Genomic DNA, 25,333 nt, shown 5'->3' on the forward strand with positions numbered 1-25,333 from the left:
AAGTGAAATATTTAACCACGCCATGTGAAAACTGGCACTTTCTTTTTACGTAAGTTGATGGTGTTTAAACACGAGTAAAGACTAACGAGCCATAAAGGTGCGACGCTTCTTTATAGCAAAGACAGCACATAAATACATTTTAAATTATTAGAATTATACTACTGTTAAAACAATATTTTAGAGTTTAACACATAGGTACAAAACTATTGTGATAAATGATTGTAGACAACAATACAAGCCAACACTTCAATGATAAACTGCGTGTTAGGCAATGTTAAAAAATGTAAATCTCGCGAGTCTTGAATTACAGATGATATCACGTTGCAACCGCAAAGTTATCAAATAACTTAACACTACAATAATGCGTGTTCATACGACATTTGCTAAAAATCTATTTAATTAACATTTTAATGTCTCATTTGAATGAATTTGCATACATGACAATATTATTTTGTTGTGAAATATAAAAATATGCGTCAATAGACCAAAATAATGCAAAATGCATCACTTTTATTAGTGTTTTTGCACAACTAGGAAACAAAAGTGTAAAGTAAAAGCCTGCCTGGAACAAGTAAGCTGCATTGCGTCAGTTAATGTAAAAAAGTAAAAACGTAGTTGAACAAGTTTCGGAACTCACATTTTTCACTTTATCTCTTAAATATGTATTCTTTAAAATGAATTAAAAAGTTGTTTAAATAGGTACCTATATTATGAAATAATTTTAAAAGGTAAATTTGACCTTTTTATATTTTTGCGAAATATTTTCAATCAATAATGGAAAGGAAATTAATTTTTGTGCACACCGAACATTTTTAATCTCTTATTTTTTCATAACACAAATCATATTGATTATGTAACTGATAGAAGTAGTAGTTACGAAGTAACTATTCTCTAATCTGTGGTAGTAGACTAATATGCATAATTCAATATACTAGGTAGCTACCAGATAATAGACTATGTATAAATAGGCTTAAAGGTTGCTTCCAAAGGCACTTCTTGGCGCTTAAAATACCTACAAACAAGTCTTGTCCAAGGTAATGGAGGACGCCCGGTCCAGTCACGTTCCGTTGACAACGGGGCTTGACGTGATAACTGTCCAAAAACTACTATATAGCGGCACGATATTAAAAACAATAATTTCTAATATAAATGCAAATGCATCAATTTCATTTTCATATTAAAACGTTCAATTTATTAAACCCGACGTTGAATAGTTTTCATTAGGCGTACACTTATATTCAAGTGTGTAGACGTTTTAATTTTTTTCTCTCTCGCATTCCGCCCCAGTATCCATTGTGAAACGAATGCGACATGCAAACAATCTGTCAGAATTGTGTCCCGCGAGCGTTTCCGTCGACTGAAGTGAAACAATAGTGAAACTACAACGTTTTGTGGTTCCGCGGCTAATCTACTTGCACGCTTCGCAACTGATAAGGAGCGCACCGTGGCGTGCTAAACGAGGCCAGCGGTCATGCACTTGAGAACACTGTTATGCTGATGGTTATTAAACTTTTCCTTTTCTTATCAGAAAAACACATTATTCACCAAACAGAAGCAGATTTTGACGGGTAATTCGGTTTTAATTAAACGAATGCTTGTATTTGTTTAATTAAAACAGAATTACTTAACTAATGCTAATTTAAACGTAAATCTAAATAGTTTTGAGGGACCATAGAAATAACATTTTTAAAATTGTATTTCATTGATATAAAATCAAGCTTGAATACATTGATGTTTATATTGACCTATTTAAAAAAATAGATTTATTCCATTCTAATACCACTGGTATTTGTTTCAACTCATATTTTTTTTTCTATTCCGAACCGATACCATTGTTTAAACTAATACCAAAACAAGTTCAAAGATGTAAGGTACAGTCAGTAAAAATGCTTTGTATGTAAATATAAGACCTTTAATTGAAAAAAAAAACAGATAACTCCAAAAAAATCAAATTTTGTTAGCAAACGTCTTGTTCAATGATAAAATATCACTTAAATAATCAACTTTAATATAATTTTAGTTCCTCTCTATACCTGTATAATATTTTTTTTGCAAAAAGTAAAAACATCAAACAGGAAGAATTTACTTACAATCTAAAAATTACAAAATATCTCAAAAAATTAACTCTTAATTTATATTGAAATTTATCTGACATAGTTATTATTAGACAGGTACGTAATTATTCACGTCTACCTATCTCATAACAACTATGTCAGGTAAATTTTTAACAAAAATAAATCACTTTTTATCTAACAATTGTAAAATATCACAGAAAATCAAATTTTTGTATAATCTAATCAGTCATTCATCACCTACATAGCAATGAATCAGCATTTTTTTTGCAATAATATCTAATATGAAAAATTCACTTTAAATCTAACAATTATAAAATATCAATTTCTCTCCGAGTCAAAGCACAACATTCCAGTCACACTTGACTCTGATTGGTTGTTGCGAATTTTGGAACAATAGAGCAAACTCACCCTTTCTCGCAGGTAAAAAAAATAGCAAGATGATTCACTAAAACTACTCTTACCTATGCTAACCTTTGTAAAAATATTGGAGTGAAGTGAATTTGGAAAGTTTTAAGCATTATATTACGATTACATAAAAATATTGAAAAACAAATTTACTTTGATTAGGTTTGACTGCGCTGACTGTACCAAATTCAAGTTGTTGGTATTCGTTCGTACATTAAATTAAATTATGTATTTAAAAAGTGGTATCCGTTCGGAATAGAAAAAAATATGAGTTGAAACAAATACCAGTGGTATTAGTTTTTGGTATTAGAATGGAATAAATCAAAAAATGAAATATTACTCATTGGAATTATATCAATATTCCTGAACTTATTCCCGATTGTCCTGAAACCACAGCCATCCAGCTACCAGCTGACAATTTTTTCAAATAATTTTCTTTCAGTAATTTAAATAATTACAATGAATATATTATTTATATTGCGATATTATTAGACATTTAGATTTAGGATACGTATTATGTAATGGTCCTGGAACGACTTGTTCAACAACAGTTGTGTTCATTTTTAAATAAACAGAACTTATACAATCCCTTCCAATCCGGATTCCGTCCAGGCCATAGCACGACCACTGCACTCGTTAAAGTCACCGACGATATTCGCCAAGCAATGGACAACAAGCAGCTCACAATTCTCACGTTATTAGATTTTAGTAACGCATTTAACTCAGTCGATCATGATATTATGCTGGGTCTGCTTGCTTCTCTTAATATTTCATCGGCAGCCATTGAATGGTTCCGTAGCTTTTTTCAGGGGCGCCGGCAACGTATTAAAGTTGATGACGTTCTATCGTCGTGGTGTGACTTAAGTGTCGGTGTCCCTCAAGGTAGCGTGTTGTCACCAATCCTTTTCTCAATATTTATTGACTCAATTTCCTATAATTTAACTTCTCCCTACCATATGTATGCAGATGATTTGCAAATTTACTCGCATACAGCCATTTCCGAAATTTCAGAAGCTATACAACGTACAAATGCTGATTTAAATACTATAGCTACCTGGTCACACAATTACGGTCTGACTGTTAACCCGGCTAAGACTCAAGCCATCATAATTGGTAGCCGCAAAATGACAGCCAAGCTAGATTGGAACAGCTTACCAAAGCTAATTCTTGGTGGATCACATATTCCTTTTAGTGAGTCTGTTAAAAATCTTGGGCTCCATCTTGATATGAACTTGTCTTGGAATGTGCAAATAGAGACGCTACGGAAAAAAATGTATGGCGCTGTAGGTTCCATTCGTCGATTGCGCAATTTTCTGCCCATTCCTACAAGAGTATCGCTTGCTGAGACTTTACTCCTTCCTATCCTAGATTATGCTGACATTTCCTATCCTGACCTTTCCGAACAGCAACTTGACTCCCTTGAGCGACTCCAAAACGTATGCATACGCTACATATTTGGACTACGCAAATATGATCATGTGTCCGAATTCCGAGCCAAGCTCAAGTGGCCTCCTATCCGCATCCGCCGGAATGCTCATATCCTGCATTTGTTGTACAAAGTTTTATTTGATCCTAAAACCCCATGTTACCTTAAAGAAAATTTTAAATTCCTCGGTGAAAATAGCCTTACCCTTCGTTCCTCTAATCTACTTACCTTAAGCATCCCTACCCACAGATCCAATTTCTTCCATTCTTCCTTCACTGTGTCTGCAATCAACCTTTGGAACTCTATTCCAGAATCGATAAGACGTGCTCAGTCATTAACTGCATTCAAAAATGCATTAAAGCAATATTTATCTGAATTGTAATCTTATATATTATAACTACCTATTTTAATTAATTCAATTTATTCCTTGCCCATAATTTTTATAGTTTCACATGTATGTATGTATGTATATATTTGTATGTATATATTTATATATTATAATATATTAATATTATGATGTATTTATTTATAGATTTATTATTTATGTATATTTATTATTTAGGTTATAATTATATTTTACATTTATTTATTATAATTCTATTTTAGTTCAAATCAAAATTTTAAGTTTGTAATGCACCACCACCATAAATATAATCCTTTTAAATTTTCGGGTTGTCTGGCAGAAATCGCTTATAGCGATAAGACCGCCCTCTGTACATGTTGTTAGTTGTATGGTTCTTAGTTTATAATCCTGTATTGAGTGTGCAATAAAGTATTTTTCATTCATTCATTCATTTATGTAATTTTGCTATGCGCTTAGCAGAAGACTCATCTTCATTTAAACCAGGGTCGTTGGTAATCTGATAAATCATAAATAATAATAGTCATTTTAAACTTTGCGTTGGAAAACATAAAGTTTGATTATAATAAAAGTCAATTACTCTAGTCCGTCAACTACAGACCCGTTCAATTTATGAAAGCTATTAAAATTTTAGTTACACGACAAAAATATCCTTTGAATCGTATTCTTCGTAGCCAATAACGTTTTCAGAATGTAGTTTCTAGTGGCGAATTTAATTAACATTTACTTTATATTTAATTAATTTATATAACCGTATTTGTGTTGCATAATATATGTATTTAATACTGATTAAATCCTCTACTATTAAATTCATCAGTCTGTTTACAGCCTACGTTTGCAGATCATGCGTCGGCTTATATAACAGTATTTCAATAATATTCACTTTGGAAGGAAATCGCTCATTATATTTACATTAGCTCACAACGATTAGGTGATATATTGCTTCTCACTAACGTAATATGGAATAATCGTGTGTCGTAATCACCTTGTAATGCAAACGGAGAAGCCTTAGTAGCCATCCGGTTTCTCGTTTCTTTAACATTTTGCTGATTAGGTAGTAATTACTCGATTATCCCAGCAATTGGTTTCATAAATATTCAATACTAAAACATAATAGATTTCTGCTAGAGTCATAGCGAGCTAGAGAGCTGAGCTCAGGTACATCGTCGCAATTTTCATTATTATAAGAAGTAGTCGTTTAGCGGATAATATGCATTTACATTATTTCTATCCTCATAAATATTGTTATAATAAAAGTGTACCGAGTACGATCTTTTAATCCTTTTCTAGAAAAAACCGATGATGCGGAAATAGAATTTTACTGAAAAGAAAAAACATTTATCAGAGGTAAATGACTGCCGCTTGCAGCGACTTTTTATACAAAGAATTGCTTTATGCTTGCATAGCGAAAACTTAAACGGTTGGACAGTTATTAAAATTGTTTTTGTATATAAATACGGAAACAGTGATTTCAAAAATAAATTTCCTACTTTAATTCGACCCAAAACCTATATTTGTGTATTATTGGATACGAATGTAAATTTTCCGCCTCGAATTTCTTTAAAATGTGTTTATCTACACGTGCTTCCTAACTTCATAACATTGTCGATTTGTTTACTTAACTAGTGACCAAAGCCGTTACGAAATCAGTCAACTGTGTGTGTTTATAATTATATCACAGCGGATCCAATCACTTCGATTACTCAAATAATCTCCGGTAAAATATCGGAAAGAGATCATTAGTCATTCATTATGAAATAACATTTACCAATGTTTCTCACAAAAGGCAATAAATGATCATTCACGCTGTCTTGCCACTAATGGCTGTTCACGGGATGCTGAATTATTCACTCTATTTATGTAAATGGTCAGATGTATACGTAGCTTAATATTAAACACGCGTTTGATTTCTAAACCCATGTCTGGTTTTCCTGTTTATCTTGGTACGTAATAGCTTTTGTATGTAAGCTATGTATGTAGGTGTGGACACACCAACGTGAGAATGTTCTAATTGCGCAGTTACAATGTCATTATAATATGTATAAAAATATCTACTATATTTATCTTCATTACCACACGATTGCTGTATACATGTTTTAGCTCGTCAAAATTAGACTGGTACAGATTCAAAAACATCGTCAAAGATAGCACGAGGCTCATAGCCCAATTTGCAGTCGTTTGTATTTGATAAGCCTCTTAGGTTTTGCTTTTGACCATTAATCCATATTCCATCAACAAATGGACGCCGGGTTTCGCTCCAAATTGTTTGCACCAAAAGAGGCACAAACCGAATCCTGCTAAAAAAGTATCTATGTGCCTTTTATTACATACGAAATACGGAAAAAATATATCCTGATTTAATACGTAGGTACGATACGAAACTGTATATTCAGAAGCTTTTTCACGAACTTTTTTTTATTTTGCTCAATACTCTCTTCTCGTTTACAAATTACATCTGAGTTTGTTTTCAACTCATTTTCAAGTAAACATATCTAATAACTTGGTTATCAAGCTTGATTAACTTCTATAGTATGTATGGCTGTGAAATTAACGTTGATCATATAGAAAGTTAACGTGGATCTTCTGAGAAAAAAGGAAATCCACTATTATGGCCCTTTCTAAACATGTTGTGGAATAAAACTTCGAATTGAAATAGTTTTTGAAACGTCAGAAATAAAATCTTTCGTATTCCTTTTCGAATCTAATGTGTTAAAATTGTATACTAATTGCGTTTTTCTTAAATACTAACCTACCTAATTACTTTTCGAAATGCGTCTCTTACCAGTAGTAAAACAAACTTATCTGCTGCATTGCTTTGCAATCCATACTAATATTATAAATGCGAAAGTAACTCTGTCTGTCTGTCTGTTACTCAATCACGCCTTAACTACTGAACCAATTTGCATGAAATTTGGTATAGAGATATTTTGATACCCGAGAAAGGACATAGGCTACTTTTTACCCCGGGGCATAGGATAGGTTTTATCCCGGAAATCCCACGGGAACGGGAATTATGCGGGTTTTTCTTTGACTGCGCGGGCGAAGCCGCGGGTGGAAAGCTAGTTACAAATATGTTAAAATACACTAATTTGTAATTATTATTTATGTAGCCAGGCTACGTGTTACCCTACTAATTAGCAAGGGCATGCAAACCTGTGAACCGTTAAGTTTGGTGTAGCGAAAATTCTAGGACAGTAACGGGTAAAATCAAGTTAACATAATATTATGCAAAATCAGATATGTTAAAACGTATTCAATTACCGTGTTGATGACAATCTAGTTAAATAATCTAAATATGAAATTATTACATGTTCAACTCATGCGAATACAAAGCTTAACTTACCATTAATTAAAATTTGTGAAATATGGTAGCAATGTTATAAGATGAGTTTCAAAATACATTTTATTTAAAGTTGAAAAGGCACAAATTAATCTGCAAAATTAAACTAACGACCTACCCTGATTTGGCACGGGTGCAATTATGCATGTTGTATATCCAAAAAAGACTTTCTCTTGAATAGCTATCTATTAAAAAACTCGCATCAAAATCAGTTTCGTAGTTTTAAAGCATACATAGGGACAGACGAGAGAGAAAATGATTTTGTTTTAAATACAAGGTACCTAAATCTAGTGATACAAATAAATAAATAGGAACGTCTATATGTATTGGGGAATAATACTGCAGTCTAAAATAAATCAAATGTTCAAAGAGATTATACGAGCAGTATTCTCATCGCAATTTATAATTAGATTCCATTCCTAAATGTTTCTAATGTTAATTACTTTTGCTTCGCGTCTTGTTTTAATACTGAGGGCTTTACAACGAAACGTGACAGCTATGATTAAAAAGACGAATAGCAACAAAATCAAAACAAATGACAATAACACGTTCGGTTGTTATGTTCGGGATTTTCGAGATAATAATTACTATCCTGTGTTTATCTAAGTTACTCTCTTTCTGTGTGCCAAATTTCATGAAAATCGATTCAGCAGTTTTTGCGTGAAGGAGTAACAAACAAACATACACTTTTGCATTTATTATAATATTGTAGGATTTACCATTATAATTCTTAGAGCATTAAATCATGACCTAAGTTATAATTACGTATTATTGACGTATAAATATGCAATACATAGTCAAATAGCGCTCTACAAATTTTCATACTAGCATCCATTAATATTCAAAATTTGAAGTACCTATTCTTCCGTCAAAGTAAGGTAATATTTGAGCGTTCTATTTGCATAAATTCCTCGTTTCCTCACTTACCTACTACCTACTTCAGCCGCTACAAATAATTTGACAAAATGATTGATCGCCCTTTTGTTTGCTTCATAGCGATTGTTACGCTATTATAGAGGTACAATATTGTTTTTTCTGTATTTATATCATTCGTAATATTAAATCTCCCCACGTAGCAATTCAAACGTGATTTGAAGGAATTTAATTAACAACATGAGATTTATTAAATATTCACAATCTATACTTATAATAAATCTGTAGAGAGGCCAATTCTGTACATGAAATATATTTAAAAAAAAACTATGAAGGGGTGATAAGGGATCGCTACTGATGCCAAAAATGCAATCAGTAAAATTTTTGTCTGTCTGTCTGTCTGTCTGTCTGTCTGTCTGTATATTCGTTATAGAAACAAAAACTACACGACGGATTTTAACCAAATTTGGCACAATTATTCTTCATACTCCTGGGCAGGTTATAGTAAAAGAATCATGTAAATCGGTGTAGAAACACCAAAGTTATACATGAAATACGCTATAAGTCATCGCGCGTGAATACAGAATCATGCCATAAGGATTATTTTTGTGTGTCAGTTGCCGCGTTCGACGCGCTTCGCGGCGGGAGCTATAAAAAGGCGGCGGGTCTGCACCCGTTTCGCGTTCGTTGTCATGGCATCACGTGTGAACGGCTGAACCGATTTCGATAATTCTTTTCTATTCTATTCCTTGAAGTACGAGGATGGTTTTTATGTAGAGAAAACGTAAATATGTACCACGGGCGAAGCCGGGGCGGACCGCTAGTGTTAAATAAATCGTGGAATCCTCTTTTGAACCATTTCTAAAATAACTTACAAGTAATAAGAAACGAACAATTTCCTTTGAAATACATTTGGACTCGACCACATATGTATTATAGTACCGTTGCGGGTTGCCTTTTTTTATTATTGTGACTCTATTGAGAATTATTAAATTTTTAGGTATATTACTAATTCTTATTGGTACACACCCTAAATTGAATGGGTATATTGTTACATCCGATATGTCCACATAATACATTTATTTAATTTGATATCGTTACGTTTGCAGGATCTCCGTGGCAAGTCGAGGTTATGGCAGGGCCGGCGGGCGGCGGCGGAGGGGAGCCGACCAGGCTGATCCCCGCACGGGTGCCTGCCGTCTTTGAGATCTCCACATCACCTGGCGCATCCAGTTTTAGCAAAAACGAGGTAAAAGGTTTTTACGAACGGCATGTTACGAAGTCTCAAATGTGTAGATAGGAATCTAACGTTATAGCTTAAATGTCAACGAATAGCAATGAATAAAAAGAACCCAGGGTTAATATTACATTTAAAATTTCACTTACCTAATAAATTCGATACTTTTTATACCTACTATTAAAAAGTATGTTGACGGTTCGACGGTTATACGTGGTTTTAGGTTCTCATATCATATTCTTTAACTTATGATCGGTAAAATATGACATCGTTTAACATACTGGCTATAAAAGCGTAATAACGGCATTGTGTAAAAAGGTCGGTTTTATACCATCATTTATAATAATAAATCTAATGTGTAACTTATGTGTAGAACGAAATAAAAATAATCAGCCGAATTACTGAATATTAGAAAAAAAACTTAAAGTATATCCTAGAAGGCAGGTACATATTTTACACACATGGAAATTCCATTAGTGGATTTAATTTTTAGAAGCCTGATAAACAAACATATTATTAATATTGTGAAATAGGTACCACGTAGGTACAAGTCTGTATGGATGACATTTAATTTTATATAGTACTAGCGGTCCGCCCCGGCTTCGCCCGTGGTACATATTTACGTTTTCTCTACATAATAACCATCCTCGTACTTCAAGGAATATAATAAAAAAAGAATTATCGAAATCGGTTCAGCCGTTCTCGAGTTATGCGCTTACCAACACATTTTGCGATTCATTTTTATATATAGTCTATCTGTTAAAATATTTTTACAAATAAAGATTAAATAAACTTCGTGAAAGTAACAACATAATACATATTTTCTGAAAAAGTGGAGGAAGTGAAGTGTAAAGGGCAAACAAAGGCTTTTATATATTTTTCACATAATATTTTCAAAGCAAACTAGATTGTATACTTAGTTTTACATCGTTAAACAAAGAAAGTAAAAGAAGTAGGATTTCTATTTTCTTTTAACATTTTGTCTTGACCAATAGAGTACAAGTGTAGGTATTACGTTTGTTATGTTCCTTTGAAAATATTTATAAAGGGTTTTTCTTTTTTTTTCTTCAGTGCAAAAATAGAATTTTCAACACAATAATAATATTATGTAAAATAGTGCAAATAATATTATGTAAAATTAGGTTGGCTAATTTTACTGATATACATAGGTATATTAAAATATATAGGTAATATAATAAAATAGATTATGGGTATACAAACAAATTTCTCTTGTGGTTTCGTCTGCGTTATTATATTATTTATACATATATTGCCTTCAGAACCTTCCTTGAGAGCCTCGCTATCCATTAGTCGTAAATGGACATACAGACGCGGCGGAGGACTTTGTAATTTTTTTAATACCCAGTCATACGGCCCGGTTCTTTGTTTTTTCAATAATTATTATTTTCTAATAGAGTCAGTACGCCCACTGATCAAACTGATCAAACTATGTTGGCCATTTCATGAAATGCGACCATTTCGTGAAATGATCGATCATATCATGAAATGAGCAAATCTACGATATGGCCACGACAGATACATCATTTAGTTAATAAAGGCTATAGTTTAAGAGACGTGAACGTTGATATTTGATTTAACCAGTTTAAATACATACCTAGGTGCTATAAAAATAGTTATGAATAATTCAGGTTGGTGTGACCGTCACAGCCCCGTCACGAAGACAGGTTACAGCTCGAGTGTTGGATGTGGCAGAGAGACCTGGCGTCTACCGAATCGAATTCACACCTGAAGAAGTTGGCACACATCTCATCGATGTAAGTTTTGTGAACTGAAACATAACGTTATAATATTTTTATCGCTTTCTTAATAAATTTGCTCTATTTTTATCTTGTGGTTTTATCTACAAGTTTGTCTAGGAAATAAGGAGGAATACATATTATAATGAATAAATTAAAATGACTGAGTTTAAAAGATATTCTGTTATTACCTTAAACCAACATGTGGATTGTGGGTGTAGAAAATACATATAGGATTATCTACACTTACGCGACTTTTCAAGTGATAAATATAATTACTAATTATAAAAGGTTCCTATTACCCAAAAGGGAATCATAAAGTCGAGACACGGCTGCCATTTGCATAGATACGCATTGAAATTACCTAATGATAATTTTGTCTATTTATTACCTACCCTAAGTACCTACCTGTACGAGAACCGTATCAAATATAGGTATGTATTCATAAATGTCAAACTGGGGGAGTTTCGTGACCTTCACCATCGAAAATATCGGAAAACCTAAAGGGCAACCGTACAGATTCATTTTACACCCGGATCGTAAAAGTAATTTTGTGACGTACCTAGTTGTAACACAAAAACGAAAAGCTTTCAGGTAAATTGCTATAGCTAAATCAGTATATGGCACGAAATCTTTTACTGTAGGATTTCACCATGAGTTCGCGTAATGATAACGTAGCTGAATTATTATTCAGTTTAATACGGGTATCTACCTATACATACCGGTTTGATCCATTCGATGATTTTCTAATTTACCTGCCAATTTCTATATTTTAAACAGCCGTCAATCACAAAATTAAATATTTAAAGGTATATAACAACATTTAGGTAGGTACATTAACCTATAAATAATAGGTATTAAAGCCTTAGAGGAACTACATTTTATCCAGAAATAATCTATCTCTGTACCAAATTTCATACTGTAGGTAATAATTTGCCTAAATATCTATATATTCCATATATTCGGATAAACCATAGGGATAAACTTTCTTATTTCCATGTTCGATTATATTTTATAAAATAAGTAGGATATACCTATGTATAATAAATATTTTTTTATTGAACTATAGGTGTCGATTGGAGAAGAAAAATTAGCCGCTGGACCGCTCGTCGCTAAAGTATATGACGCAAGTCTCATCAAAGTGACTGACGTGGGTAATGCTATAGTTGGACAACAAAGCCAATTTAGAGGTGTGTTCCCACAATGATTTTAAAGATAATTATCGTACTAATGTCAACTCAAAAGTAAAATTTATCTGAGATAACATAACGTTTTCTATTGTTATAAACTTTGTTGGTTTCTCTGCCATGTTCCATTATTGTTTCCGCTAATTCAATGTTACAATTATTATTATCAATTATCTGTAGGTACCTAATCATATTATATTAAGGTGCCTACGAATACCTAGTATTTTTAAGAAATGTTTTAAAATAATACCATGATAATACCTATCTCTTATTGAAGTGTTCAATTTTTGTAGTGGATGCGAGCGCTGCTGGTGAAGGACAGTTAGAAATTTCAATCAACGAAGGTGAAGTTCCTAATCATGTACAGGTAAGGAATTTAAAATTTATCACAACTGTATCTAATATTTTTAAAACATACCTATTAGTTTAAAACTATATGCTAAACTAAACAATATGTAGTTGATAGTTATGTGCATATAAAAATACTTATGCTAATTTTGAATTTAAAATAATTTAAATCATTGAAGATCACATAAAAAATGTAGGTGTTGAACACAGTGTTGAATAAAGGCTTCGAGGCCAAATACAGAACGCTAACATTCCGCCCCCGCACCTAAGTCTAGCTTTGATTATATACTAATCAAAGGTCTGTAGGTACAATTTTACTGACAAAGCGTTAGTTCCAGATTTATCATATTAGAATTAATTATTATTAGCTTTGCGATGTAAACAAAAAAAAAAATCAAAATCATCATCAATACTTAATCCAATAAACTTTGTTTATTGGATTACTAAACTATGATGATTATTGATCCGTTATTCAATGAATTGGTTATATGTATATTCCCTGGTTCTAAAATAAAGAATCTAAATAATTCCACGAAGTTTAACAAATGGACGTTTCCATTAGTACTATTTGGAAAATACATTTCGTGAAAGTAAATTATTATTTTGATACAGGTTGTGGGCGGTGGACGTTGCCTTGTTTTTTGGAGGCCTGAAACCCCAACGCCACACCGTGTTGACATAAAGTTTAATGGAGAACCAGTGCCTTCGTCGCCTTTTGTTTTTCACGTAGCACCTGCGCAAAGAGTCTCTATTGATACGTCACAAATAGGTAAGGTATATCTTTGAAATATTATGATGTAGGCAGATATAGGTAAGTAGATAAATAATGTTTATGTCTCGTCAAATTTTCAGGCCCCTCTTCTATTTAATATGCTACTGTAATACATATAATATACTCTAAGCTAATATGAATTAAATAAAATTTAATATTTATTTTAATTTGAACATTGAAATATTATATTATTATAATTAATCATAATTATAAAGGACAGGTACAAATTGAGTACATAATACAATTAATAACCAAAATACTGGTTATTTGAATTTTATATGTAAGTACCATCTAGTACATTTTACCTGTACTACATAGTACATATGAAATATCACAGATGGCGCACTAAATTTTCAAGTAACAAATCTAATAAGAACTTTTAAATTTGATGATAATAATCTAAATTAATAATTAATCGTCATTGTCAAGAATTTAAATTCACAATAATGTGCATCCATTTATTAATAATAAAAAAAAGTTTTTGAAGTTGCCATCGATAAAATATATTATTTAATATTTAGTTATGTCAAATGTCAATAATTGACTCCTTGACCCTTGTCAAATGTCAGTGGATTTATATTTTGTAAACAAAGAAATTAAATTAGAAAATAAAGTTTATGTTCCTTAATTATGACTAGCAGCTAGTCTTGCTTGACAAAAATTATAAAAGATGAACTTTACTGATTGAACTGTACTGTACTGACTGAGGAAGATTTAAATAATTTAACATTTTACAGAGCTGATACCGGTTGGCGAGTTAGTATCATGCTCAGTTCGCGTGGAAGGATCTGGCGGTGGTGAACTAACAGTTACCGTGCGAGGACCACGAGGCGAGGTGCCAGTTCGTCTTACTGGAGATGTAGTGTCTGGACTAGTAGCTAGCTTCACAGCTAAAAATGTTGGACCACACACACTCACGGCTCATTATAACAATCAGCCTGTACCGGTGAGTCTTATAACATAGTTGATAAATTTGGTTGCATTTAATATTGAAGTTTATGCTCATTTTTAACTAATCTAAATAATTCAATCAAATTTTTATTTATTAATATTATTCGTTGTGCAGCATAATTTTTTTGCCATTACTCTTTTAACATTCTAAATAAATTAAAGAGATTAACAATTTGCAGGGAACACCTTTCATATGTAAAGCATATGACAGTAAACTAGTGAGTGTAACGGGAGGTTCATTGGCTCAAGTGGGAGTACCAGTACAACTTGCAGTGGACGCAGCTCAGGCAGGAGAAGGGAATTTGGAAATCACAGTAGCAGCGAGAGGACTGAATATTCCTACTCAAGTACATCCACAGGTAATGTTATATTATGATTTTGTGCATAATATAAATTAAATTTGCAAATAAAGAATGTTTTGGTATATGGTAGGGTAGATGGTAGTCAATCAATTGCATGTTTAGAACACATATGTTCCTGTGTGTTTTCTATGAAGGTACTGCAATAATTGTTAATTACAATGATCTTGGGGGCAAGATTTCACAAACTTGCCTAAACAATAAAAGCATATAAAAAAATACTTTGTAAGCCCATTTATCTGGCTCTGCAAACACATGTACAAAATATAACATAATATTTACTTTTCATAAACACAAATTCTATACATAATATAAAGATTACTACATACATCTCATTTATATAGATTATAGGTTTATACAGTGACATTGAATTAAATCTCTTTTATTTTATTTCAGGGCAATGCAAGGTTCACAGTATCATTTACACCAACTGAAGCCTGTGAACATGTTGTCAATGTATCATTTAACAAAGTAAGTAATACTATTACTCTGATTAATACTTTTTTAAATCCAATCTGACATAATATAGAGATTTTTTTATTTCTTATTTTATGTAAGCTCTGTATAGAAATGCCAGTTTATTCAATTCGGTTATAAAAAATCTTTAATGACGTACCTAGACCAACTACATGATTAACCCTGTTTTCACACAAAATAGGTGTTTGACGTGTTTTTGCGAAAATATGCCTATTTCCTTTCTATTATATAATATAATTATTTGTAAGTTCTATATATCATTGATATAATTATAAACATCTTCAATATATTTTCCTAGATGAGAGTGCCAGGCTGTCCTCTAGTCATAGATGTATCAGAGGGCGGTGTGAGTGGTGCGAGAGTGACCCTGCCTGGTCCTGTTCCACTGCACCAACCAACTTTCCTCACGCTACATCACTCTACCGCTACGTTGGAACAAATTGAAGTCAATGTTGAGGGTGAGTAGATTTGTGATACTCTCTTAAGAAAAAATATCAATGTTGATACAATGAATTAAAGATCTAGATTATCATATATTTTTCTGAATTGTACTAAAAGGTTAAATATTTGAATGTTCCAAATAATTGATATAAAGGGATGGCCTGTTAAATCAATGGATTTTTGTTTAACATGCAATTTTGGCTCTACATAGATGTGAGTTATAAAAAATATTGAACTTAAATTAATAGAGGACATAATTAATAGAATTAATAGATAACATGATCTACACTTATTCTTCATTCAAAGTAAAGCTATGTAATAGGTATTTATGAAGAGTAAAGTATTATAACATAAAACAAACAATATTTCCTTGCAGGGTGGAAAAAATGAATGAAAGTTGTTGAATGCATTGAATGAATCAAATCCGATGAAAAGAATGTGGTCTAAAGGGGACGAAAGTAGAAAGCTAGAACGTTTTGATATAGGTGTAAAAATAGCAGCTTTGCTACTAACAAGTCTCACGAATCTTCTGAATTTTCCTACAATTATAATGATATTTTCATATATTATTAGTATATAAGCTATCCTATACTAACATAGACTAAGGTAATTGGTTTATTATAAAACTTATAGCGTTTTAATGGTACTATAAAAATTATATCCAAGATTTAAGTTACGTTCGTGATACGACATAACAATATGTATAACATTCACGTTACAAAAGCTCATCCGCTTCGCCCTAACTTCTAACAATCATATGAATTATTTAAAAAAAAAAAGTATATATAACATCATTAGGAAGTTATTGGGAATATGGTAGCTATCAGTGAGTCATGCTTGTATCATTCTAACGCATGACAGCGCATAGAGTTAGGTATCGCATGTAAGAATAGGGTATATATTAGAGTAGGGTTAGGGTTAGGGCGAGTTAGGGCGTAGCGGTGAGCTGAGCGATGTTGGCGCGTAGGTCCGAACGGCGCGTCGGTCCCGGCCGCGGTGTCGGCGGCGGGCGCGGGCACGTTCCGCGCGGAGTTCGTGCCGCGGGCGGTGGGGGAGCACCGCTTGAACGTGCTAGTCGATTCGCAGCCTATACCCGCTAGCCCGTTTCATTTGAAGGTACGGTGCTTTTTGTGATGTGGTGTTTTTTAATTAAATTGTTTAAATGTAATTAATTGTGAATAAGTGAATATTCTTGTGTGTACTCTTTTTTCAATTTTTAAATCTCAAGGTCATGTAGACTCTTTTATTACAGTAAAAACAATTAATTGCGAATAAATAAATGTTGAGATTTAAATATTCCTGGGTAGAATCGCTCTCATTATTTGTTGCAAATTAAACGCCCGGAAAGTTGTCATAGCATCATTTCAATCCGTTTTTTTAAGCATTTAAGACAATAATTAATATACATAATATTTTTTTTTTGTTTATAGGTGTACGATGTGACGGCTATAAGAGTTAAAGATGTTGCCCACGGAACAGTTGGAAAGCCCGTTACGTTTTTGGGTAAGTTTTACAAAAATTTAACATTTTTCAAATATATTTGTATGCGTAAAATTTTTGAAATTGCAATGTGTTACTTTTTTTACTACCTGTAAATAAAATTAAAAGTGTGAAATATAAAGTATTACTTGTATTTCCCATTTCAACTTGCATAGTACAATACTTTAATGCGCTTATGCGATTACGGCTGGAAGTGCAAGAATCCTTATAGCTTACATCATCGGACGATCGCCCCGGTGAAGCGAACTGGATCTGTTAAGCTGTAAATCTCGCAAATGTTAAATACATATAAGAACATAGTGTTATTTAATAGTACCGTTTATGATTAGTGTCGTAAATGAAATGAAATATTTCTATAAATTATTTTGAAACGGATTTCAAAATTCCGAATAAGATTTAATTAACTTTACAATTGCTTTTAGTTGTCCATATTTGGTTGCTTTCTCATTAGCGCGTTCAATTCAAAATGAACAAGCAGTCTTTCAATATTTCGAAATCAAACTGTTCTACTCAACACTAACAAATGACTTTTTAACAGTGAGGTAACTCGAGTTTAGTTGCCTCCTCTTGAATTAAAAATACCATCCAGTCAATTAATGAGCTATATACCGATACCAAATCTTCACCTTAAAAAATCAGACACATCTTCGGACACATCTGTAGATGCCTATCATGTGTGGAATTGTTTACCACCAGGCGATCCATATTCTCTGTCAATTCTCCTATATAAAAAAAAATTGATTGTCTGTAAAGTCGGTTTACTGACGATAGTTGAACGTGACAACGTCCGATTATGCTTCTTTGTCGCTCGTTCCGCGCTCTCGCTCGCACTTCAAGCCTTACATGGAACGCCTCAGAGCGAGGTAACGCCGCATGAGTCATGTTTTTTCGTGCGTGCAGCCGGCTCTATCGAATTATAAGACGTTGTCACGTCAAAAAAATCGTATTTTCAGTGGAAACAATGGCCGCGGGGCCGGGTAACCTCGAAGTGACAGTGAACGGGGGCCGCGTGCCCACCGCAGCGGCGGCGCAGGGCGCGCACACGTACGCGATCAGCTTCACGCCGCGGGACCCGCGACCGCATACCGTGGAGCTGAGGTTTAATGGGGACCATGTGCCGGGTAATACTTGTTTTATATTATATTTATAAGTTAATTTTTACTGAAGTAATGTACTGTAATACAGAGTGAGACAATGTGCGTCAAATTATTTTTTGGAATTTTTAGATTGTAGTAATTATGAGTGGTATTGGTTTGATTTTACTTTGGGTAGTGTCGTGAAAGTATTTTTATAGTGATAGTTACGAAATTAAAACGAAACATATCAAAAAAGTCGATATGATTCTTAATTGATTGGACCATTTATTGATCGACAATATTATCCCTATGAAATCCTTGTTCAAACCATTTAACGATTTCCTCTATTGCATAAAATCATCATCATCATGTACTTATGAATATATTGTTGCGATCCCCACAGGAAGTCCATTCGTTTGCCACGTATCAGCGCCAGCGCGTGTAATCGGCGCAGGTTCAGGGGAGTCCCCAGATAAAGTGTCAGTGGGTGACGCGTATACCTTCAGTGTAGACTCGCCGACATCACCGCATGTTGAAGTGCTGGGTCCGGCTAGACGACCAGTACCAGTACAGGTAAAAGGTCTTCACAGCTAGCCTATACACAAAAAAAAATCTTTTTCAAGTAGAAATAAAAAGGAGTATACGAAACTCCGACATTTTTAAAACTATCGAACGAAGTCGAAGGTAGAAATAAAGTTAATTAAAAATCATACAAACAGCATTATTTCTAAAGAGATTCCTGTATAAAAATGCATTTTTTTAATATTTTCCAGGTATCTGCCGATGAAACGGTGGGCGAAAACGAAGCAAGCAAACGGTATACAATATCGTTTATTCCAGTTGACGTAGGGGATCACAGTATAGAGGTAATTCAATTTTTATTTTTTACCAATTTCAGTCAAGAAAAATGGTGATGTTACTAATTTTGGAAATACAAAATTAGTAACATCCATTGCCAACTTACTAACAAACAAAAGTTTAAAAATTAGTAATTTTTAAATTTTAGTAAGGATTGACTGAAAATATTGTTCTAGGTTCGCGCAGGAGCCATGGGAGGTCACGTTGAAGGCAGTCCATTCTTGGTGAAAGCATACAGCGCAGCTCGAGTATCCGTTACGGATATATCCCCTGGCGTAGTCGGTCGACCTGTTTCCTTCACGATAAACGCATCTCATGCTGGTAAGAAAATAGAAAAAATACAATATAAATACTTTAACTAAGCGCGAGGTTATACTATTTATGATGTAAAATGATTATAGTATTTGTGCATTTTTTGTAATGATATTATTCTTTACAGGGGCCGGAAATTTGGAAATCATTGTAGCCGTAAATGGCAGAAATGTGCCCAATTACGTTCAGAGTGAAGGAAACGCTCGATTCAAAGTAAGATACACATTTACTTACAGAACATGCTAGTTTTCATTTCCTCAAACATATCTTTATTTTATTTTTTTGTCCAAATTATCCCACTATCAGGTTCTAATAATTACAGGTAAACTTCAAACCAACGGAAGCGGCTCCTCATACATTATCAGTTCGTTTCAATGGACACGCAGTACCCGGTTCACCCTTCACTTGCATGGTATCAGCCCCAGCAGCCGCTCCTGATGCTCGAGCCACTGGACCAGGATTGTCTTCTGCGGCTAGAGGAGAATCCGCGGAAATAAACCTTACGGGATTCCATTGTAAGTGCTGATCAGTTCTTTAAGTGTGCTAAAATTATTCTGATACTTCTAATTTTTTTATCAAATTATTATTTAAAATTTGTATTAAATTCAATCAAAGTTCTTAATTCTTATCATGATTGAATGAAATGTGAAACATAATATTTTAGTGTTTCTATAAACTTAATTTTAATGTTGAACGAAAGTTAAAAGAAATAAAGCTAACAGCATTCTGCAGTAGCTGCAGTAATACTGTTGTATGTGCCATGTGGTTACAAACGAGATATTACGTTTATTTACCAGAAACTAAATCAACAAACAATAATTCATTGGTGTTTGTAGCAGATTATGTTTACAAATAGTTTATTTCGTTGAATACCGCAGTTGAGTTGGTATTATGGCTGAGAGAATTCACAAAATAATTAGTGGATTTAAATCTGTTAATAGTTTTAAACTGCGTATTTCAGAAGGTATCAAGTATAAATTTTAACGCACCATAGAAGCTATTTTAAACAATGTTTTCAAATGATACTTTAGTCTTTACTTAATTTTAACGAAATGTTCTTAAAAAACAGATGAATTCCTTTTATATTTGGCGTTGTATTTGAGTATACGTCTTTTCGTATTATTTTTTTTAATTCATGTTATAAAAGTTTTTTTCTTAAGTTTATAATCATTTATGTACAGCATGCGAGCCAACAATATCCGTGACCGGTCCGGGCGGTACCAGTGTGCGTACGAACACGCGGCCGCTAGGCGAGGGTCGCTACACGTGCACGTACACGCCCGAGGCGGTGGGGCGGCACAGCGTGCACGTGCAGTGCGCGGGCCGGCACGTGCCCGGCTCGCCGTTTGTGTGCAACGTGTATGATGTGAGATGCGTGCGTGTTACCGGACTGGGTGCGGGAGGTGAGTTGTAACGAACATGTAGACGGAAAATTATAGTAGAGTTATATTAATAGGCAACATTTGTCAGTTTAACAAAATTAAATAACGTAACCTTGTTACTACAGGCATAAAATAATATATATTATTTCGTTTTGTTAGAACTGCACAATTGCTTAACTTAATTAGCTAAAAAAATATAGCCTGCCAAACAAGATTTTTGTAACTTTCTAATATTGAAAGAATTAAAATAGAAGTAAAATAGGTTTTATAATATTGCATCAGACATGCATTTTATGTTGATATTTTTAATTAATAACTCAGGCCCCGGAATCACAGACACAATAGAAAATCTATTGTGTCGTGGACCGATCGGGCCGTTCGGGGCTCAATGGGTTAATCTTCTCAGCTCATATTTTTTTAATTATTAGTTAAAATATATGTAAACAAAGAATAATCCAGCTAATCTAAACGTTAAATATAAGCTTGAAATATTTCACAATATTCTTAACATCTTACAGAATTAGAAGGCACGCTCGAAGGTTTGAATCTAGATGAAAGCGCAGACGAAGAACGCGGAGTGGAAGTGGGGAAGCCGGTCACTTTCAGTGTTGATGCGGCTGGCGCTGGTGAAGGAACACTTGAACTAGTGGTTTCTACTCCATCCACCACTGTTAAAGCTGAGGTAAGTGACATTAAAAAAAAATCCTGTGTGATGAGCATAATTGTAAGACGTTATTCAAAGATACCATAATCGTCGCCTTACTCCATGACGTGACGGTATTGCCAAGATGCGACCTTGAAATATTACTCTTACTAACTAACTAAACTTAAAGAATGTCGATGTGAATTGAAAATAAATTTTACCACAACTGTATAATGAGAAGTCACAGTAGGTTGTAGTCGCTATAGAAAAAAAAGACGGGTTGCACTCCGGGAGTGCCGGCAGAAGTGAAAACTTGATTATTAACGTTGAGCATGTTTGATATCCATCCGTCTTACGCTTTTTCGATCAGGTCACGTGTCCTGACGCGAGTTTAAGATTTTATACCCAACGCCGCTAAAGAAGTTTTCACTTCAAAAAGAAAGAAAATTTTTTTTTTAATTAAAGTTCGTATTATAGTGAAGTTTTAATTATTTCAGGTAGTAGCAGTAGCCCGCGGTTTATATGACGTCACATTTATACCCGTGTCGCGGGAGGCTCATCGCGTTTCAGTCACATTCAACGAACAGCCCGTGCCTGGAAGCCCGTTTGTGTGCAGAGTTAACGAACCACATACTTATGTGCAAATTGGTATATTCCTTTGTGTTTATAAATCTCATAAAGTTAAAATAATCGCTTTTTTTGTTTTTCAAAGGAGTGGTGGAAAATTTCAGTATGCTGATGACAAAGGAAAATTGTTGTTTACGGTTCTACGTTTTATAAGAATATCTCTTACTTTAATCAATGTTAAAAATAATTATGATTGTTACTTTTTCAAAATAACTTGAAACTGGAAAAGGCAGAGCACTGTTTATCAAAGTGAAATTATTTTATACGAAGATAGATTAACTCATATAAATATTACTTTTTTTCTACATCTTTTTTTTTTACTGCAGGAACTACAGCCACAATCGAAATTGACGAGAACCTATCAGACGTGGAAGTGCTATCACCAACTGGTACAAGAGTATCAGATGCTAACTTGGAAGATATGGGTCTATTAACCTTCCCCGTGACCAGAGTGGGCAGATATGTGGTACGGAGTGCCAGAGGACCCGTCGCTGAGGTGGAGGCTCTAGATCCGTCGGCAGTTAAAGTATTATCTATTGGGGAAGCAGTTGCACATAGACCTGCTATAATCACAGGTATGGAATGTGATGTTCATTTGACCTGTTTATAACCTAAAATATGGAATTAAGGTTATACGTGCATGTTTTTTTGTAAAATAAGCAATTTTAAAGGAATTTGAACAGTACTTAGAAAAGTTAAAATAATTTATTAACCAGAACCCTATAACTTATTAAACGAAGCAACATTTTAATTACATATTATTTTACTAGCATTGGTGGGTATACATAACTATAACAGCAAGAAATTTGTTCATGCTTTTTTAGGATTAGTTCACATACATGTATGAATATACATCAGATATATTGATTTTTGTACACACTATTCATTTAAGCTTATAATTGTGTAAAATACTACCTTATATCCAGTGAGCACAAGCGGCGCTGGCGGCGGTCGTCTCTCAGCACGAGTATCAAGCGGAGGACGCACGGTACCGCATTCAGTGCGGCGCCGGGGTGGTTCTCGTACGGACCTCGTGTGGCATCCCGCGAGAGCTGCTCCTCACAGGATTGCACTACTGTGGAGCGGCACTCCGGTGGCACGGGAGCCGTTAGTTGTGGATGTGCTGCCAGCTCATCATGGACAAGAGGTACTTGTAAGATATAGGGCAATTAAAAAACGCTTTATTGTGGTGTTTAATCGAAGGTCTATGTATAATAAGTGTGTGTCTAAGCAGCGTAATAAATAATACAAAGAGATTTACTATAGTTAAAACACTGCAACCGCTTTAAATTGACCTTGACCAAATTCTCTCCCCTATCTTGAGTTAATGTATTAGTGCACCTTTGCACAATGATCAGATATCGTAAACAGTATGGCTTTTAACCGTGTAACTATATATATTTTGTATCATAATATCTTTTTCGCTTTATACACTTTACGCTTATACAATATATTATTCCTTCAGGTATCAGCATCAGGCCTTGGCCTGTACCAAGCGCAAGTGAGCCGCGTATCCTCGTTCAGTATCGACACGCTTGGTCGAGCGGCGCGCGAGTTTGATGTCGTGGTATCGGGGCCTGGAGCTAGAGCACTGCCAGTACGCTGCTATCAGACCAAGTCGGGGCTGTTGCAAGCCGAGTTCACTATCACTGACGTTGGACAGAGTACTATTGGTAAGGTTTTAATTTCTTTTGGTAGAGGAAATGACAAAATTATTAGAAATGACAAAGTTATTGTATAGAAGAATAGATACAAAAAACCCACATTACAGATAATTATAATAATTTATAGACTTATTGTCATTTTTTGTTATTAATTTTCATACATTATATTTTGTCATTTAACTCATAGATAAGATAAACAACTTAGCACTAATATAATACAGTGATCAATGTAATTTTTATTGATTATTTATTTTTATTTACAGAGGTACTTCATCTTTCCAAACCGATAACAGGCAGCCCGTACACTTGTGAATCATTCGATCCGAACAAAGTAATACTCTCTGGTCTACCAACTGGAAATCTCATCGCTCATACTCCTATCAACTTTACCGGTAAGTTAATATTGTTTTGTGATTAAAATGTCGAATTTAAATTCGTGTTAGTTTGCATTAAGGCAATTACATGGTTCAACGACCTTATTGATTCTGTCACTATATTTGAATTTGTTTTTTTAACCGCCCTCTATAATATACATCATTATTGAAGTAAAAGTGACCAAAGATTATGGAATTGTATACTGTATCGTATTGTATCGTAATGTGTTAGTTGGTTTCTACCTAATTTATGTTTTCTCTGAGAGGCAGTAACATATTACATTTATGAATAGTAAATATTGTGTACTATGTATGTTGTAAATGTAAAATGTAGGAAGACTCATCTTTCAACATTAACCGTTATAAGCAAAGTCTCAACTACATGACCCATTCTGGAGACCTTAAGATGACTAAGCAAGTAATTATAAGTTCTAGAGTGGGGAACAGTTAAGAAAACACCGATTAAGAAATTAATTTTATTCAACACGGACTCTACTATATTCTGGAGACCTGATGATGGCTAGGGTGGAGAACATCTCACCTACAGAGATATAAAAGATGGAGTACATTATTTGACGTAATTCTATAGAACGGCCTCTACCATGTCATGGTGTATCGAATGGTAATGGTGACCAGGCAAATGTATTTAGCGTTCTCTGTATATCTCTTCATACCTAGTAGGAATATATGCATGCAACCTACACACACCGAAAAAAATAGGGGAACGGACAAGAAATCACGTTATTTCGACTTGTTATGTATTTTGTAGTCAGTTCGGGGTTAATTTTTGAAAAACTCGCATAGTTCCCGTTCCCGTGGAATTTCCGGGATAAAACCTATCCTATATTACTCGTGGATAATGTAGCTTTTGAATGGTGAACGGAATTT

At 33.9% G+C, this 25,333-nt stretch overlaps 1 protein-coding gene across 1 annotated transcript in view; it reads left to right on the forward strand.

Annotated features, from left to right (window-relative positions):
• jbug (filamin-type immunoglobulin domains fbug) overlaps positions 1-25,333 on the forward strand; it is a 64,789-nt gene that overhangs the window by 27,437 nt on the left and 12,019 nt on the right. Inside the window, exons 21-44 of the mRNA XM_090119822.1 lie at positions 9,590-9,729; positions 11,367-11,492; positions 12,544-12,664; positions 12,955-13,028; positions 13,622-13,778; positions 14,519-14,727; positions 14,912-15,091; positions 15,488-15,562; positions 15,867-16,026; positions 16,977-17,125; positions 17,440-17,512; positions 18,463-18,630; positions 18,989-19,158; positions 19,359-19,451; positions 19,620-19,764; positions 19,883-19,968; positions 20,078-20,270; positions 20,937-21,158; positions 21,656-21,819; positions 22,278-22,428; positions 22,734-22,982; positions 23,334-23,554; positions 23,873-24,080; positions 24,335-24,463. Coding sequence (XP_089975948.1) covers positions 9,590-9,729; positions 11,367-11,492; positions 12,544-12,664; positions 12,955-13,028; positions 13,622-13,778; positions 14,519-14,727; positions 14,912-15,091; positions 15,488-15,562; positions 15,867-16,026; positions 16,977-17,125; positions 17,440-17,512; positions 18,463-18,630; positions 18,989-19,158; positions 19,359-19,451; positions 19,620-19,764; positions 19,883-19,968; positions 20,078-20,270; positions 20,937-21,158; positions 21,656-21,819; positions 22,278-22,428; positions 22,734-22,982; positions 23,334-23,554; positions 23,873-24,080; positions 24,335-24,463 — 3,663 coding nt within the window. The remainder of the gene's footprint in view (positions 1-9,589; positions 9,730-11,366; positions 11,493-12,543; positions 12,665-12,954; positions 13,029-13,621; positions 13,779-14,518; positions 14,728-14,911; positions 15,092-15,487; positions 15,563-15,866; positions 16,027-16,976; positions 17,126-17,439; positions 17,513-18,462; positions 18,631-18,988; positions 19,159-19,358; positions 19,452-19,619; positions 19,765-19,882; positions 19,969-20,077; positions 20,271-20,936; positions 21,159-21,655; positions 21,820-22,277; positions 22,429-22,733; positions 22,983-23,333; positions 23,555-23,872; positions 24,081-24,334; positions 24,464-25,333) is intronic.

The sequence above is a fragment of the Colias eurytheme genome, chromosome 3, assembly GCF_061535395.1.
Source record: "Colias eurytheme isolate Ceu_HAF_F1 chromosome 3, ilColEury1 Martin Lab GWU primary, whole genome shotgun sequence".
In the NCBI taxonomy this organism is placed as follows: Eukaryota; Metazoa; Arthropoda; class Insecta; order Lepidoptera; family Pieridae; genus Colias; species Colias eurytheme.